Source organism: Littorina saxatilis, linkage group LG1 (genome assembly GCF_037325665.1).
Source record: "Littorina saxatilis isolate snail1 linkage group LG1, US_GU_Lsax_2.0, whole genome shotgun sequence".
Lineage (NCBI taxonomy): Eukaryota > Metazoa > Mollusca > Gastropoda > Littorinimorpha > Littorinidae > Littorina > Littorina saxatilis.
The window spans coordinates 50,705,590-50,723,852 of NC_090245.1; the positions used below are offsets into that span (position 1 = coordinate 50,705,590).

At 45.0% G+C, this 18,263-nt stretch overlaps 1 protein-coding gene across 11 annotated transcripts in view; it reads right to left on the minus strand.

Annotated features, from left to right (window-relative positions):
* The window catches only part of LOC138973116 (CCR4-NOT transcription complex subunit 1-like), an 84,378-nt gene extending 66,115 nt beyond the window's left edge, over positions 1-18,263 (minus strand). For all 11 annotated transcript variants that reach the window (XM_070345841.1, XM_070345849.1, XM_070345811.1 and 8 more), the window contains exons 1-12: positions 17,975-18,263; positions 15,152-15,259; positions 14,531-14,629; positions 14,003-14,183; positions 13,248-13,397; positions 12,224-12,333; positions 11,805-11,860; positions 4,517-4,631; positions 3,272-3,355; positions 2,031-2,207; positions 1,515-1,642; positions 447-579 (exon numbers count right to left, since the gene is read on the minus strand). In XM_070345841.1, the coding sequence (XP_070201942.1) occupies positions 447-579; positions 1,515-1,642; positions 2,031-2,207; positions 3,272-3,355; positions 4,517-4,631; positions 11,805-11,860; positions 12,224-12,333; positions 13,248-13,397; positions 14,003-14,183; positions 14,531-14,629; positions 15,152-15,259; positions 17,975-18,076 (1,443 nt within the window). In that variant the 5' untranslated portion in view covers positions 18,077-18,263. The remainder of the gene's footprint in view (positions 1-446; positions 580-1,514; positions 1,643-2,030; positions 2,208-3,271; positions 3,356-4,516; positions 4,632-11,804; positions 11,861-12,223; positions 12,334-13,247; positions 13,398-14,002; positions 14,184-14,530; positions 14,630-15,151; positions 15,260-17,974) is intronic.

The window sequence follows — 18,263 nt, forward strand, 5'->3', positions numbered from 1 at the left end:
CACATATGTACAAACATGACGTTTTGACTGAGTATAACCACAGCATCTTTTCTCAACATACAACGACCATAGTGAGCTGAGCAGGAAAGTATCAAAAATTAATCTTAACAATTTCAGTGTGCTCTCTCTTCAATAGGTAAGTCTGCTCCTCACACACATACGCACTCACGCATGCGCACACACACACAAGAATCAAAACTTCTGTAGCACATTCAACGTTTTCAAAAAGAAAGTCAGCTCCTTCCCCTTTTATACAAAAACACACACAAGGTATACTAAACTATGCAGCCCAGAATCAAGTCTTTATTGGAATGTTCTCAGTTTCAAATAAATCACTCCTGCTCCACAACCATAAAACAATCATGCAGATGAAGAGAACGATGGCAACTCCCCCATCCCATCCCATCCCCCTACTCCGGCAAATCACAGCAGGAACAGTAACTCACAGTGGTCTGCAGCAGGGCCAGCACGAGGATGTCTGGACACTTGGTCACGGGCAGCTTGAAGGCCTCCAACACAGGCTGGTAGTGACCAGCCTCCGACAGGCGCAACAGCGTTTCCACCAAGTTCAACGATTTCCTAAAACACAAAGCATATCCACATCTCAGTGACAATTCAGTACAGTAGTGCAGTCACCTACTCATAACAACAAACCCAACTTTTAAAATAAGCTAGCATGGTACAAAGATGAAACAACGTCAGGGTCGACGGCCTTGCAACACAAGGCCGGTGGCTAGAAAAAGCCTGAGTACTCCGTATACACGTCTGGTAACAACGCGTTGAAGTGATGGAATGGTTTTCACCGGTCGCTTCCCGCGCATGCGCAGGGGACCAGTAGGGGAGGTAACTACCATGCACCTTGCCTTATAAGGCATTAAGTTTTGTTTTGTGGTTACCTCCCCCTGTTACCAGGGTCAGTACTTCAATGTCTGAGCAACAAACTGAAGTTAATTGCTATATATGTGAGTTGATGTAAGAATATGTAATTTAATAAGCACTATGCTTGAGTGAGAAATCCTAAATGTTATATATTGTTTATGTCAGGATAAAAATTGAATAAAGTCTTGTTAAACAAACAACACCAAAGTACCCATAACCTATATAATTCACCTTTACATAGCTACCACCTGTCCATAACAACCACTTTTGGTCAATACCTTGGGTTGTCGTTACAGACATATTTGACTGAGTTGTTTTCTTTGAAAAGTACCAGGTATTAACTCTCTAGCCCAAAACAAGTCAAGCTTTCATTCCAACACGCATAAAGCTGCTGAGAAGAAGTACTTTTGAGCAAGTTTCTGTGCTAAAACTGCCTCTTAGGTTTCATGTTATGCACAGCATCACTGATCAATGAGAAAAATATGCGCGGCAGATTTTTATGAAACTGCCCTGAAACGAAAAAGGCTAAAATAATAAGTAAGTGACAATTATAATGGCAAACTGACTATTTCGGTCAAGAAAACAACGCTACAAAGGGTCATTCTGGTCTGCAAGAACCAAGAGCGAGTACTGACCAGACAGCCACCTCGCGGTCATCATCACTGGGTGTGGACTTGAGGATGTCCGACACCACCACATCCACCAGGTAGTCCGCAAAGCAAAAGATGTCGTAGAATCGCAGCGACTGTATGATGAATGACAGCTGCACACAGAAAATATTCTTGATTCTGTTTCACACATTGTTCTTAACCTTAAAGACCGAGCATGGCTCCCTTATCTGTTATCAGAAGTAGGAATCCATCACACATGTGAAAGTCCACTGATAAAAAACTCAAGTGTAAGTGGGACTTGTTGCCCATGAATGCAGACGATACAGTGTACTAAAATCACATACATAAGAAAATACACAGGTCCTCATATCACGTAGCCTCATAAGGTGTACACTCTTACAAATAAATGCTGAGTTAATTTGTATGAAGAGCTTTTTATTCACGAAGACAGAAAGCCTATTGCTTGACCATACAAGCAGCTAGCTGGGCACATAGCACACGTTCCACACTTCATAAGAGAAATCTAAAGACACAAGTTACCTGTCCTTCAGTGTTGCTCCAAGGCCTGAAGATGTACTGGACGGGGAAGGACTCATTGGAAAGCTGGAGGCCCCTGAGCAGCCCCTGCACCAGGAGACGCAGGCCCTTCTTGCCAGTGACCAGAAAGCCTTGGTGGTCAAGCTGACCTACAACCTCCTTCCAGTCCAACGATGGCGACTGGAGATGGCAAAAACGAGGAAAAAATATTTAGCGAAGCCCAGGTGAACACAAACACTGTACGTGTACAGCCACCAACTAAAGACCAGTGGCCGAGGTCTTGTCGGCTACGTAGCGGCTTTACGCATATGCGCAGAGCCTACGGACACCGTAAGATGAAAACGTGGTAGGCATGACGCGAGCGTAGCGAAACTTGCGCCACTACATTCACCGTAAAGTTACAACAGCTCCCCCCCTTGTCGTAAACCTTTGCACAGCACGCGTGTGGCGAAAAAACATGGCGGGCAGCACGTTATTTTTTCGGATGCTTTTGCGGCGGAACTTCAGCCATCAACGGATGTTGCTGAACAGATCCTCATTGCTTTGCTTCTTTTTTTCTAGCAAGGTGTGGATTTCAACTTCACTAAAATGTCCGCCGCGGTGCTTAGGAGCTCCAGCTTCGACAACGTGATAAAGAACAAAATGAATACTATATTACGTAATCAAACACAACATCATGACGTAAAGTACACAAAAAGAAAGAATTCTCCGTATCGCCGAGACTAATAGACTTCCTTGAGGCTTTTGACGTCACTAGTTAGACGCGACTTCACGGGATATACCCCTTCACTAAAAATAGTACAACTTTGCGCACAGCGTTAGCTCCTTACGTATTTCGTTACTCCGCAAACGACTAAGCAAGCGTCGTGACCACCAAGTTACGCATTTGCGGAGCTACGGAATACGTAGGCTTTACGTGTTCGTAACTCCATTCGTAACCTAACTTATTTGCGCTACCGACAAGACCTCGGCCACTGGGGACGCGGTTGTTGTATATTATTGTATTGTATTTTTCAGGTGTCATGCGTTTTTAGCCATGTCGCTGTCTTGTTTCGCATCAACCTTCACAAATCGTTCAGTCAGTGCGAACCCCAGAAGACACTATGAGAAAGCACAACACAGCGCTTTCTATAAAAGTTTCAAATGAAGTTCCAATAGCCTCTTTGACATAAACAAAAGTCTAAGCAGTAGCTACATAAGAACACTGTTAGCAGATGGTGAAAAATTCAAGCAAGCACACTCACCAAATCCCTGATGGTTTGAACAAAGATGTCAACGTTCCAAGTCGTAACTCCAGGGGTTTCTGTCTTTTCTCCCCATCCGCTTGTCTGTCACAGAGAAAAAATCAAACGAGGTAAAAGGTTAGGCGTAATATTTTCATCTCTTACCTTTTTCTGTTGCCTTTGTTGTTTATAATGAATTCATCCAGTAACTATAACATCTTTCTCTCCATTTTTCCCTCCCCTCTCTGTTCGGCCAGTAACTAGAATTACATTAGTCTTACAAAGGGAACTTACAGTAGCCTCTCTCTTTCTTACACACACTCACCCTCTCCCCCCCCCCCCCCCCCCCCCACGCCAAACAACCAAAGCGCCTACAACACCTATCACATAGCTCTATTCAAACAAGGCTAAATCACATACACCGCCCTCCTACCTGAACTTAAGTTCCCCATTCTGATATATTATTTTAGCAAGTTATATTTAATATTCTTATTTGGCTAATAATTATTTTTATGTTTCTAGTTACGTATTTATTTACTTATTCAGCCAGTTCTTTATTACATTATTTTGGCATTATCCAAAAGTCTAAAAAATATTTTACATAAATAAAAAGCAAATAAGCCTACAAAACCGCTCCACTTCAACTATATTTCGCGTACACTATGGCAACAACCCCAACAAAATCTTTACTTCCATCCCCATTTTGAAATATCGCAACAACAGACTTCCAGATCTATAACACGATCATATGTGTTCTCTGTTTGCATGTCTGTCCAGTGTCTTGTCCCCCCATAAAGCATATCAACAATACCTGTCCCAAGATAGGCCAATTGGTTCTAAGAGGACGTTAAAACTAATTATCATCATCACCCTCTCTCTCTTTGTGCCTTGTAGTTTACACATGAAACATCAAATCAATTATCTACGAAAAAATTAAAACAGAAAGAAAGTTAAGGCAAGAAATCGTTTGAACTGACATTACCCTCTCTCTCCCTATCAAACACACACACTCACTCTCTCTTCTTGCCTCTCATTTCACACATGCAACAACCTAAGAAACCATTTCTACGCCAGGAAAAAACACCCAAAAATAACCCACAGAGACAAAGTTGTGGCAAAATACCTTATGAATTTACAATACTCTCTCTCTCTCACACACACACTCCCTCCTGTGGCCTCCTAGTTTACACAACAACAACAAAACTATGATAGAACCAATTCTACCCCAGACAAAAACCAAGACAAAACTTGTGGCAAGATACCAACCTGTTGCTGGTCGCTGAGTCCGACAGGGGTGCGAGCTATCATTCCCAAGGCGCGTGCCACCGCCAGAGGAGACAGCTCCCTCACCCCCACCATCACACTGCGACACTCATCCTTGCTATAAGTGACAGATCAGAGAACAGAAAAAAGTTCAGTGTGGGGGTATTTGAATCAAAGCCTGCATACACCATGGTGGCAAGTCTGTGGTGATTTAAAGCTGGCGATTAAAGTGAGAAGCGATGGAAAACACAAAGTCAGCTGGCATCAAGCTATCACAAAAACACTCTGGGGTTTTCACCAGGTATATATTTTTGTCTTTTCTCACATACAACACTCATGCAGCACACCCAGCTACTGTTGTGTATACAATTAACAGACCTGTTTACCCTAAACCCGAGGCAAGAGTACTTTCCCAAAAAGTTGAGTGTATTTTTCAAAAAGTTGGTGTACTTTGCAAGCTAAGCCATATGGGCTAGGAAAAATGTACGCGTGGGTGCAAACGTGTTTGTGTAAGAATAGCATGTCTTGTGAACACCTTCAGAATTTAACTCCTTCCAATACAACAGGGATAAAACAATTTTATTTACCTGTCAGTTTGTAGCATTATAACCAGTGTCTTCCAAACAGATTGATAATGAAAAGATGAAGTTCGTGAAATAACATCTGCGGTTGACAGTGGCAAGTTCATTTTTACAATCATCTCAGAAAACATTGCTTCAGCACGGACTACAGCCTTTTCTTCTGGCAGGATTTGCTTTGCGGGAATGAACTTCATAATTCCTTGGCAGTTTTGGAACTGCAGTGTCATTCGATGTCATATTTCCCACCATGGGCAACGGAGAAATGGAAAATTTCCTAAATAAATTATCATTTAATTAATATACTTACCCGAATCACATTAGCATTGAGTCACCTGAGATGCTTATCACTGAAAAACGCTTACCCGGCTAAAGAATTTAAAGGGAAGCAACCCCATCACCAAAACGAAAGTGAAAGTAGCTTTGGTAATGGGCCAGTACACCGGGAGTTACCTCCCATACGGGTGTATGCCACGTCACTTCCTCTAGGAACACGTGCCTATTATCATACGGCTTTAAAAAATCTTAAAACCATAAGCGGGGCAGGTGGGAGGGAATACAGTATGTGATTCGGGTAAGTATATTAATTAAATGATAATTTATTTAGGAAATTTTCCATTTAATATCATATTCTTACTCCGAATCACATTAGCAGATAACATCAACAAGGCGGTGGGCTAGAAATGAATCAAAACTCACCATCAAGTTCTGGACAGGAACTGGCCTGCTGCTATGAGCGCTGGAAGGCCTCTGGAGCCATCCTGTCGAAGAGCTGTGACGTCCCGAAGATAAAAGTTTATGAAAACATCTTCGGAACGCCAATACGCAGTTGTCAGCACCTCCTCTAGACGTCTGGAGCGCAGAACTGCCAGAGAGGATGCCCACGCCCTCGTCTCATGGGCTCGGGCCGAGTCAAGTGGCAAGGAGGGCATAACCCCCCCCCTCTTTGTGCGCCTCCACTCATAAGCCTGCTTGATGAGCGAGGACACCCACCGGGCCAACGTTACCTTCGACAAATCTTTCTCGCGCCTAGTAAGGAGAGAGATAAACAACAACTTCTGAGAACTAGACCGAATCGGCTGAGTCCGGGCTAAGTACAGACGAAGTGCCCTCACAGGGCAATTGACCGAATCGGGGTCACCCGGGGCCAACGCGCTGGTCAGAGCCTTAACTCTAACCAGCGGAGAGGCCTGCCCCGGAGACTGATTCTTGGCCAGGAAATCAGGCCGGAAACGCAAAGATGCGGAACCGTCCGGCTCAAAGGAGATATCTCCAGGCTGACCCGACAGGGCGTGGACCTCGCTACCCCGTCGGGCCGTAGCCAACAAAAGGAGAAACAGCGCTTTGCGAGTGACATTGAACAGACTGGCCTCGCTTAAAGGCTCAAAATCCGCAGAACGAAGGAATTCCAGGATTAAAAACAAGTCCCACTTGGGAGCGGGCAAACGAGCTTTAGCTTCCTTAAGAGCAGCCCCTTTAATGACTGCAGCTATAACGCCCCCGACTCGAACAGAACGACCAATCTGCTGAAGAGTCGCCGAGATAGCGGAGCGCCGGACCCTCAACGAGGAGACTGAGGCGCCCTGTGAAGACATGAAAGAGAGGTGGTTAGCGACCTGAATAGAGCGCGGAGCCACCGAACTCACCCCTCTAGCTGAACACCAGGCAGTCCATGCCTTCCAGTGGGAAGCATAAACTGAAGAGGTGGACGCTCTATGCGAGCGAGACACCAAGTCCAGAGTCAAAGACGACGCCCCAGAGCGCTTCAGCGAGTCCCGAACAACTTCCACACGTGAAGCTTCAGAAGACTGGGCTCCTCGTGTGGAATGCCTGTTCGGGGCTGCACTAGTTCCCCTCGCACGAGTGCGAGAGGAATGGGGGGCCCTTGGGCAAGCCGAAGAAGATCTGGAAACCAGACCTGCGACGGCCACAGAGGAGCGACCAGAAGAAGAAGGGCCGGCTCCTCCATCTCCGCTTTCCGGATTACTCGGCTGAGTAACGGAAAGGGAGGAGTCTGAAGATCTGTATGTGCCCCCCAACCCTCCCTGGACGCATCTGTAAAGAGGTCCAGGTCGGGGAGGGGCACGACGATCGGAACACCTCTGCAGACCCACTCCGTGTGCAACCACGGAAGGGTCGCAGACTGGAACCATCCCTGCAAAGGGATGAGGGCGTCCCAGTCCACCAGAGGAGAGTCCACAAACGGCTTCAGCGCGAACTGAAGCGGACATTTGTGGACCCGGCCCAGTGAAACCAGAAGAGCCATAGACTCCATCTGCCCCAAGATGGAGGCGAGCGAGCGGATGGAAGCCATCAGGAGAGGTAAAGTGGAGCGAATCTGAGCTTGGAGCTTGTCCACCCTTCTCTGAGAAGGCTGGACAGTCCAAGCGACCGTGTCGAAAGACATCCCCAGATAAGTGAATGTCTGTGACGGGGTCAGCTCCGACTTTACCCGGTTGATCGAGAACCCCAACCAGTTGGATTCTCGAAGAACCGTCAGGGTATCCTGCAAACAGCCGCTCTGGGACTGGTTCATGATGAGCCAGTCGTCCAGATAAGCCCGCAGACGGATACCCTGGGACCTCACCAGTGCACAGACCTGTCTCACCACCATGGTGAAAATCCACGGTGCGAGAGACAGCCCGAAAGGGAGTGCGCGAAACTGGTAGATCTGATCTCCCCACCGGAAACGAAGCCATTTCCGGTCGGTCGGATGCATAAGAATGTGAAAGTATGCGTCCGTGAGATCGATCGAGGTCACCCAGTCTCCTGGGCGGAGAGAGTCTCGGACAGAGGCTGGCGTCTCCATCTTGAATTTTATCTCCCTCAAGAAAGTATTGAGGAGAGATAAATCCAACACGGGACGCCATCCTCCTGATGCTTTGGGAACAGCGACCAGACGCCCGTAAAATCCCAGGGAGCTGTGGACCCGAACTCTCTCCACCGCGCCCTTCTGCTCCAGGGAGGCAATTTCCGACTGCAAGACGGAACGTGCTTCCTGCGAGAAGGGGGGCTTGAACCGCGGAGGCACTCGGGTAAGAGGCGCCTTTTCCTCCCGCCAGAGTAGACGGAAGCCCGAACTCACCACTCCCACAATCCATTGGCTGTCTACTACCGACATCCAACGAGAAAGTGCCCGGGAGGGGCCTCCCGCCATCACCAAGGTGGAGGGCGGGAGGGAGGTGAGATCGGGAGCGCTTCATTGGGGGTGTGGCTTACTTCCAGAGCCGCCACGCCCCCTCCCCGATGCCGTCCTCTTCTTCCCACCACGAGCGGCCGGCAAAGCCTGCCGCTTCTGAGCTGGCTTGGGGTTAGACGATGTCTGAGCCTGCTTCTGTTTAGAAGGCTGAGACTGTTTCACCCCCTTCAGAGTGTAGTCAAGGAACTGACTGTCCTTGTTTGACTGAATCTCCTTCTGTCTGGCATCCAGTGCCAGCGGACAGAAGAGAGACTCCTCTGAGACCGGGGAGACTCTCAAGGTCTCCCTAGTAGCCAGCTCCGTGAATTGGGACTGCGAGAGGAAGAGATCCCTCCTGCAGAGTACCGCTTGGGTGTACTGCAGGGAGGAAAGACGCAATTGTTCCTCATTGACCTTGGCCAATGCGGTCAAAAGCGCAGAGACATCGTCCGCATTCTGTTCTTCACTGAGAGTGAAAGGAACTAGCGAATCGGTCAATGCCCGAGACAGAGCCCGAACGAGAGTCTCCGCAATGGAGGACAGTTCGATCTGCCGACGTCCAACCTCCTCAGCAGAGAGGAGGGAAGCCTCGGAAACCGGCAAAACCGAATCACGCTTGATCGGTTTAGTCAGAAGAGGCAGCAATTCCCGGGAAACCGGAAGGGTAGCCCTAGGGAGTGCAAAAGACGCCAGCCAATTCTGGCTCTGATTGGGCATGCCAAGCTTCCTATTGGCCGTAGGCACGAAGGAAGAGGCTTGGGCAGCTGAAGCCACCCACTGCTGAGCTGATTCCGGAACTGGACCAAAAGGAAGCAGTAACGGAACAGGCACTGGCCGAATACCACTCCCCGCATGTGCTGGACGAACCAGTGAATGCGAAAGTTGGTAAGCCACTGACGGAGACTCGGCGAACCGGAAGGAAGAAACATCCTCCTGTGCCGGCCGGAAGTCCGCCATGGCAGAAGGAACGAATGATGCGGAAGAGTCCGCAGCCACCACCCCTTCAGGAAAATAACGAGACGTTACTTCCGCCGCGACGTCAAGAACAGACTTGAGCTTCGACGGAAACACGCCCCGCGACTCCTCGCTGACCACTGATGGAGCATCAGAATAGTCACACGTGGAACCATGACCGAAGTCACCAGTTCCGGAAGCAGAAGCATGCCCTGGCAAACCGGAAACCGGAAAAGCCTGAGCACTAACGTCATCCTGCCGCCCAAAACCCTGTGAAGGTAAAGGGTAAGCAGGACGACCATCCGCAAAAACCGGAGCTGGATGAGCTGACGTCACTCCCCCGACTGAGTGGAGTGATGCCTGCTCAAGCCTAGGCGCTTGAAAGCCGGAAGGCGCACGCTGTAATCCACTATCTGGTATCCGGAAGGAACCACCAGAAGAGGAAGAAGCGTTTCCGGCCGAAACCGGAAGTGTAGTCAACGGAACCGCAAAATGCGGAAGTGAAGACTGCACTGGTTGACTTCGCGATCCGGAAGGACCGGAAGTCAGTGAATACTCCATCCTGCCGCGACCGCCGTAGCGTGCCGGAGCGGACGGATCATCACTTCCGGCAAGTGCCGGAAATGCGGCAGTCGAAACCGACTGCCGCCGCTGTTCGAACAAGTCCGGGGCCTCGTAGGTTATCGCCGGAAATGAAAGATCAGCAAGGTATCGGTCGTGACCCGATGCGAAAGAGCTGTCCCCCAAAGGAGAACGTCCAGGCGCCTCACGAGGGCTATCGGACCAGCTCTGCTTACCAACCGACGCTGAAGAGGGAGGACGCTGCTCCAAGCCGGAAGTGGAGGACAAAGACACGGAAGCCAATGCCCGGACGTCACTGCCAGATGCCGGAAACGCCGAACTGCTGGCGACGGAACGCTGAAATTCTGCCTGCACCAAGCTGCGGATTTCTGGAACCAGTGACTTTAACAGAGAGGAAACCAACGCACCTTGTCCAGGTGCTAACAAAGAAGACGAAGTCTCCGATGTAGAGACAGGTGCAGAAGTAACAGTAGCGCTAGGCGCCGCAAAAGAAGCAGAAGTAGTAACAGCGCTAGGCGCCGAAATTGGTACAGCCAACAAAGTGTTACGCTCTTGGTCTGTAACAAGTAACGTTGCTTTGGAAGAGGAAGACTTAGTCTTAATTTTCCCCTTGGGGTCCGACTTGCCACGGCGCTTGTCTGAATCAGACATGTTGACAACAACACGTGGCAACGCGAAAAAAATTTACTGAAACATAAGTCTAAACGACTGGAAAATTCAGTAAACACACGCACTAATGCGTTAACAAAATACTATAGCTAAACTTGCCCCACAAGCAGAGGCACGGAGAGCTACAAACAAAGTCACACGAGCTAGAAAACTAACTCACACAACAAAATGGCGACACGCAAGACACTGACACAAACGTCAACAACACGTGGCAAAGTAAAAAGATTTACTGAAACGTAAGTCAAAACGACTGAAAACACAGCAAACACACACGCTTACGCGTCAACAAAATACTAAAGCTACACTTGCCCAAACAGAAAGAGGGCACGCAGAGCTACTAGCAAAGTCACACGAGTTAGCTAACTAACTCACACAACAAAATGGCGAAACACGCAAGTCACTGACACACAAGTCCGTAAAAAACGGACAACGTACAGTAACGAAACAGCGCAAACAACCAACAACAAACGGGAACGAGCTCACCAAACTGTAGGCAAGGCGAGCAGACAAGCTGGGTAACGTGGCCGGCGGGTGTCACTCAAACACACAAGGTCAGCCACAGAGCGTCAAAAAGTGAACCGTCCTCTCCGAGGTGAAAAAGACGTATGATAATAGGCACGTGTTCCTAGAGGAAGTGACGTGGCATACACCCGTATGGGAGGTAACTCCCGGTGTACTGGCCCATTACCAAAGCTACTTTCACTTTCGTTTTGGTGATGGGGTTGCTTCCCTTTAAATTCTTTAGCCGGGTAAGCGTTTTTCAGTGATAAGCATCTCAGGTGACTCAATGCTAATGTGATTCGGAGTAAGAATATGATATTAAATCCGATTTACAATACTTGCCGTGTGCATGACTTTTTCCCACAGTAGACTCCACAATTCCTGGCTCTTTCTTATATTTCTCCAAGAAAATCTGCTGCTTCTGCTGTTTAGACTTGGTACAGTCATCCGAAACCGGCAAATTTTTCCGCTTCATTTAGCCACTATTGTCCAGACGATCGCACGTGCCAACAACTGAACGAGGTTTCCACAGCTGAAGACTCGCTGTCAGGGTTATCTCCCTTAGACCGAAACCGGTATCAGTTGTACCATCCTGTAATCAGCACACCAACACCGGAAAACGTATTCTAGACTTTTTCTTAGTCGTATTTTGTGCGTGTGCCGAGTATTGTCGTACCGATAATAATTTGGCGTACAAAATACGCCCAAATCATACTGGTAAACAGATCTGAATTAAATTAAATACATCAGAAGATGCAGCAACAAGGACAGCAAGACAAACATCTGTAAGTGCAAAAAAATAAAAGTAAAACTTCTGAAAGTGACAAACCTTGAGGTACAGCCGTAGCCAGCTTCCATCAACAGTTCAGCCAGAGACGAGTCCATCTACACAGAGAAAAAACACAACAAACAGTGACGCTATTAACACTGCAAAAGACTTAACCGAGCTCCAAATATTTAGGTTTTTTTCCTTCTGCATTAACCAATAACTGCTGTAGAAAGGTCTAATTACTGAACCAATAAGTCATATGATGATACCAATTTCAGCATTGAAGCGCATGGGAAATAAAAGCAACATAAGAAACAGACGACTGACCAAACAACATGCACCCTGTACTAACTTTACAATAATTATCAAAGAACACAAAAACATAGTGACAATGGCTGGTAATCAATGGCTACAAAATATGAGGTGATACACACTTGCAGAATAAATAAGTTTATTCTTTGTGTATGATCCATACTAACCATGGAGGAAGGCATGTTGTTCAGAGTACTCAGTTGGTTCACAGGAATGTCTTCAGTTTCAGGGTACAATAAAAAGCTCAGAATGGCAGGAACGCGTTCTCGTGGAAAATCTGGAACACAAAACAGCACAACTTGTTTGACAAAGAGTGGAACATTAACTTGATACAAAAAAATTTGGACTACAAAGTTTGTCTTGATTCGAAACAATCATACAGTGATGGCGCTAATATTTTTTTAAACTGGTACACAAACTTTTATGATGAAAACTATCCAGAAAAACAAGGTAGGCTGGTCATTGGAACCAGTAAGAGTACTGGTTTTGTCCTTTTACCAGCAAAAAAAAACGGTTCTAAAAATCAACCGGTAGGTTATACCGGCAGCCAATTATTTTCCGGTATTTTCTCATTTCAACCTCTAAAATACCGGTAAACACCAATACTGTCATACCAAACACACAAAATTTTATGTCCCAGAATTCCGCCACGTGAGAGCGATCGCAGGAACTTCTCATTGACCATGTGGTTTTTGTCAGATGTAGACGAGTGTCCTTCTTGACTGTCTTTTGTGAACCTTTTCTCTTCTGACTAGCATGCTAATTACAGAGGGTTAAGCCTAATGAAATCACTGATTTGATTATTAAGCTACTTCACATGGTAAGATGAATTATTTTGCCAAGGTTTATCGTCTTTTGAATCGAATATTCAGCACGTGTATGAATACAGTCGATAGTGAGAAAAATAATAGCGGCTATTCACCTATTGATAACTATATAACCCTAAAAATGTCTAGTCAGTCTGAACATTTTTGGCCACATAAAGGGTGCAGCACGTAATCCCTTTCCTCTCTACATTGTGGTCAATAAAACTACAATTACACTTCACTTACTAAGGTAAGCTTGTAATAATTTTATAATTTGACAACAAAAAAGCCTTGCAACTGGGACTCTATATCTGAACAGATTTCAGAACCAATATTTATTCTCAAAGGCTCCACAGCAATACAGACACGGGTGACAAGTTCCTACCTCGTCGGAGTGTCTTGAGTAGGGCTTCCTTTTGTTCCTTGCCGATTCCGTAGGTGTCGCGGCCACGCAGAAGGTGAGAGAGAAGAAGGTGAAGAGCTTCAACGCCTGCGTCTTGCAGGCCCCCCTCCTGGCGTCCGGTTACCGCAGTGTCTGCAATAATTCAAATAAAAACATATCACAACAATCATATACCAGGGATTTACACAAGTCATCTTACAAAATCTTTCTTTCTTTATTTGGTGTTTAACGTCGTTTTCAACCATGAAGGTTATATCGCGACAGGGAAAGGGGAGGAGATGGGATAGAGCCACTTGTTAATTGTTTCTTGTTCACAAAAGCACCAATCAAAAAATTGCTCCAGGGGACATCTTACAAAATAGGTCCTGTGGTCGTAAATGATTGTGCAGATGCCCCATTCAATTACCCAACCCTCGTTTATATGATTCTTGACATGTCATCCTATTCAAAATTTTTGTGTCATAAAGTCCCTCTGGTAATAATGTATCTCGTTTCTTCACACTTGCTTCAATACATTCTGAAAATATCACAGACAAAAAATTAGCAAAGTCGATTTGGGGTGTCAACCACTGTCGTATGTTTTCAAACTTACTTTTTATTTCCTCCCTCTTCAGACCAAATAACTTTTTACATTTATTTTAATCTGTAGCAGCTGGCGCCGAATGACATGCAACAAGCAGAACCATTTGAGTCTGACAACATAGTTTATGTTTTTCCTACCCTACCCTTTTTCTCACCTGCATCAACGTAGGAGTGAATCAAGTCAGGTATTTTCTGCTTGAGGAACTGGGTGGCGTACTGAACAGAGTCGGAGTTGGAAGAATGGAGCAAAGCGAAAGCGTAAACCACTTCTTGCACGCGGTTCAGCTTCAACACTTTGCTCAACTGTGAAAGTAGCTGGGTTGAAGGTTTGAGAGTCTGTGAATATACCAGCAAAAGTTTGAACATTAGCATACCCAGAGAAAGGTCAAGATCACAATGTTCAAGGACAGCAAAAAACCAACAGTTACTTTCAAATTAACACTGCTGACACGCATAACTTTTAATACTGCCCTACACAGAAGAAGGCAAAAGACAAGCCTATTAATCAACATTTGTGACATCCTTGCACACAAACAGCATATTCACTTCATGCTTTTTTCCCCGTGAAGACGTAGATATTACATTTATGAAACAATTGTTTTGACCATTCCAGAAGAATCACACACACACACAGTTTCTCACACATTGCAGACAAACAGAGACAAAATGCAGAGGCAATATACCTTTTGATGATGGAGGGGGTTGTCAACAGCGTTGCAAAGGATGGAAATAAAGTTCGGCCTCCCCAGAAAGTGACTGTTGTCAGTCGTTAAATACTGGATCTGTAAAAAATACTGATCACCATGAATTACTATCTCTTGCCTCTACGGTCAAACAAATAATTAGTAAAAAAAATGACACAGGCAATCATACAGAAACTGCAAATATTTAATGAAATTACCCCTCTATTTTCATCTTCTGACTTCAGGTTAGATCTTCTGACTTCAGGTTAGATAGACATCAGAAACTGAACTTATTAGTTTATAGAAAATCTGAACTGCTTTACTGATACTCCTCTTCTTCTTGTCAATCGCCTTTACACTTGGAGTCCAGCTTTGGATATGAAGCTGGTGGTATGAACCAGAGTGACTCAGTGGGCAACAAGAAAGTTAAAGAGGACCAGGCAGGCAGCTGCATCCAAAGTGAAATGCACTAGTTATAGTTATACACTTTCAGACACACCAAAATGACAAAAGTGATAGTGAGACTTAAAAGTAATACAACACTTTTAAACTGACGTGAAAATGGAAAACTTTAAAATAAAGAAAAACTAACAAGACCAATGCCACAACCACAGCACTTACCTGGTACAAGTCTTTGCCTGAACTTTTACCATCCCCGCTGAAATCGATGTGAGACAAAAGGCACCGGAAAAGATGCCCGTCTGCTTCTGCCCCGTGTTGTAAAACCAGCTGCAAAACCATGATTGCAAGGCATTAAAAATTACTATGAAGGAATGATAATTCATTTGCACAAAAAGCAGAATCTTCCAGACAAGCACAACACTCAAAAGTACAAGTACAGTCACATAACATTAAATAAGCAGTCTCAATCTCATACGTATTCTAATAAATCATAGCACAGAACGAACAGTTAAGGGGACAAAGCTGATAAAAGAAGAAAGAAATACCATCCCAAAACTGATTAACATTAACAATTTATTTAGTGATAGTTCCTCGTCTTTCAGTTTTTATCAGCTGAACTCTGGAACTGGAATTAGAAATACTAAAAGTAAAACTATTACTTAGTGAAAAAGAAATAACCAAACATTCAGACCTGCATCAGATCACATTTCATTCAACTCAAAATCAAAATGCTGCTTTTTCCTGTACAGATGCAACAAAATAACTATCTGAAGTAATTATTTGGCCCGTTTTGCCCCAGGATTGACCAGTTTTTGTAATCTGACTAAGAGTATGTCAGCTTTACTTTCACACTTGGAAAAAAAGTTTTGTGAAAAAATGTGTAGCAGTGTTAATGACGGTGTTAATCATTTAATAATTTAAAGAACGCAGAGCACCAAAATATAATCCAGTGTTGTTGCCAGGCCTCGGTCTTCGGTCTCTGACGCATTCCTTTCTGATTTGACGCATTGGACCTAGCCTTGTCCGGTCGATGGACCGATAGTTTTTACGTTTTGGTGGTCAACTGACCGATACATATTCGTACAAGGCGGACAAGGTCTGCAATGAATGGAATGGGAGTTGCAAAGTCGGAAAACAAACCCCGATCGAAATGCTCATGTTCGCTACGAGTGAAAATGCACTCGGTGCTGAGTCCGTGTTTGTCGTCATTGACACTCGAGGCTGCGTTTACGAAAATACCCGATCCAGCCGGTGTACCTATTTACCGAAAACGGAGCAAACAGCGGAAAGTTCATCAATATAATACTACGGCATGGTAATGCGAAGATCAGGCAGGATCCCTACATTCACACACCGGGCACTGTATTGGAAAGGGTAGGCCAGGAATGGCAGTACAATTTGGACCTATTGTTTTTTTAAAGCCAGGACATTTGGACCTATTGTTTTCTTTTAGGGAGGTCCAAATGACCTATTGTCTTCTTAGGCTGGCAACAACACTGATAATCTATCATCTTATTAAGGCAACAGGGATTGACTTGGGTTTTGTCCACTAGAGGTCCATTGACTGACTCAGTCATGAATCAATCAGTCATTTTGCAAACCAATCAGTCAAGAAAAAGAAATTTCCTTCCGCCACTGGACTGCCGCAATTGTGCATTACGGCAGTGAGGAGAAACTTCTGAAAGTTGTTTACTATGTACAAATGAGAGGAAAATTCAATTCAATTCTTCATTTTCTTGTTTTATTTTCCAATGGTCTTATCTATCACTTTTTCGTTTGTCTGGTCTCCACCATATTTATTTCAATTAAGTAAGGAAGGGAAAAAAAAGAAAGAACGAGACAGCAGTTTAAGACTTTCCGGCCCGAGTTACAATCGCCTGCGGCGGGTGTGGGTACAGCCGATTCCCCAAACATGGTCATCTGTCCGGAGACATTTTGTTTTCTTTGTCAGCGGAAATTGCGCGCTCAGCCGAGGTAAACGTAGGATCGGCGAGCGAAACAAAGTAGCTGATCCCAGTTTATAAAATACTCCAACTTTCGTCTGCTCGCTAAGTCTTGCGGCGCTCCCAGTCTTGCTGCGAGTCCTTTCGATCACGTTTTTCGCCAAAATAAGACGAGCTGACTGACTCTGCTACATGTTTATTGGTCAACTGACGGACTGAGACACATGTGTCTGTCTTTTCAGAATTTAACATGGCAAAAGACTGATGACCAACGCCCAAGCCAATCCCTGAGGCAACAGTTCTTATTATAACTCATGCTAAAGTTCAAGCAAGTAACTAAACCTTTCCTCAATCCTGGTTGTCTTTGTACAAGCAAAATAGTTCTTAACAACTGTGTTCCACACCTTCAGTTGGGCTTTTTCCTTATCAGTACTTTTTGCCATTTCTTTAATCACTGACACAGTCAGTTCCATATTCTAAAACAGTTTGTCTGAAGTAAAATAGTAGCTCTCTTTGTCAAAACGTCACTGAGACTGAGAGAAGTGTGTATTACTATTATTAAACTAAAAGCTGTTCGCTCCAATATATTTTCTACATATAATATAAATATGTATACATGTACACATTTAACTCTAGTTCTATTCAATTACAATACTGGTTACGAACTAAAAGAAAAACAAGTACAGTCTTCTGTCTTAGAAAATCAGGTGATGTACATTATAAATAAATAAATAAATAACCCACCATCTAAACAAAGCACTTTTGGTAGAGTTCAAGGTCTTATAAAGGGGTCGGAAACTTTTGAAGCAACTTCTAGATGAACGTTTTACCTTTAAGCAACTGTTTTGAACAAATTTGACACTGAGTTGAAGTATGTATAATATTGATCTGACCCAGTGAGCCCTTAATCCGTTAAAAAAAACTAAGGGAGAAAGTTGTGTGACCTGCGCTTCTCTGCAGGTCTCGCGTTGGAGCCATATTTGAGACCCGTGTTAAAGATGGCGTCGGACAGTGTCACGAGCCAAGAAAGCAATACCCAATACATGTCATACGATTACAATAATATGAAATAAGTAAATCTATGTAGGTGTATACTTACATGATTTATTTCAGCGACGCTTGCTTTGTAGTTTTTCTTGGTGAGATTGGCCACTGAATAACTTATCTCTGCCAGAGCAAAGGAAAGCGAATCTAGATTCATATTATTCCATACACACAGAAACGAAAGCCCCAAATGAGATTCAAGGCTTTCTCAAAACAAAAATATGTACAAAACTCTGTTACTCTTGGTGGTCGGAAACGGGGCCGAATGGGGGCCAACATCAGGAAAGTTCCTGCGTTTCAGCGCATCATCACAATCCCCGACATGGCGTCGTAATCTTTCTCAA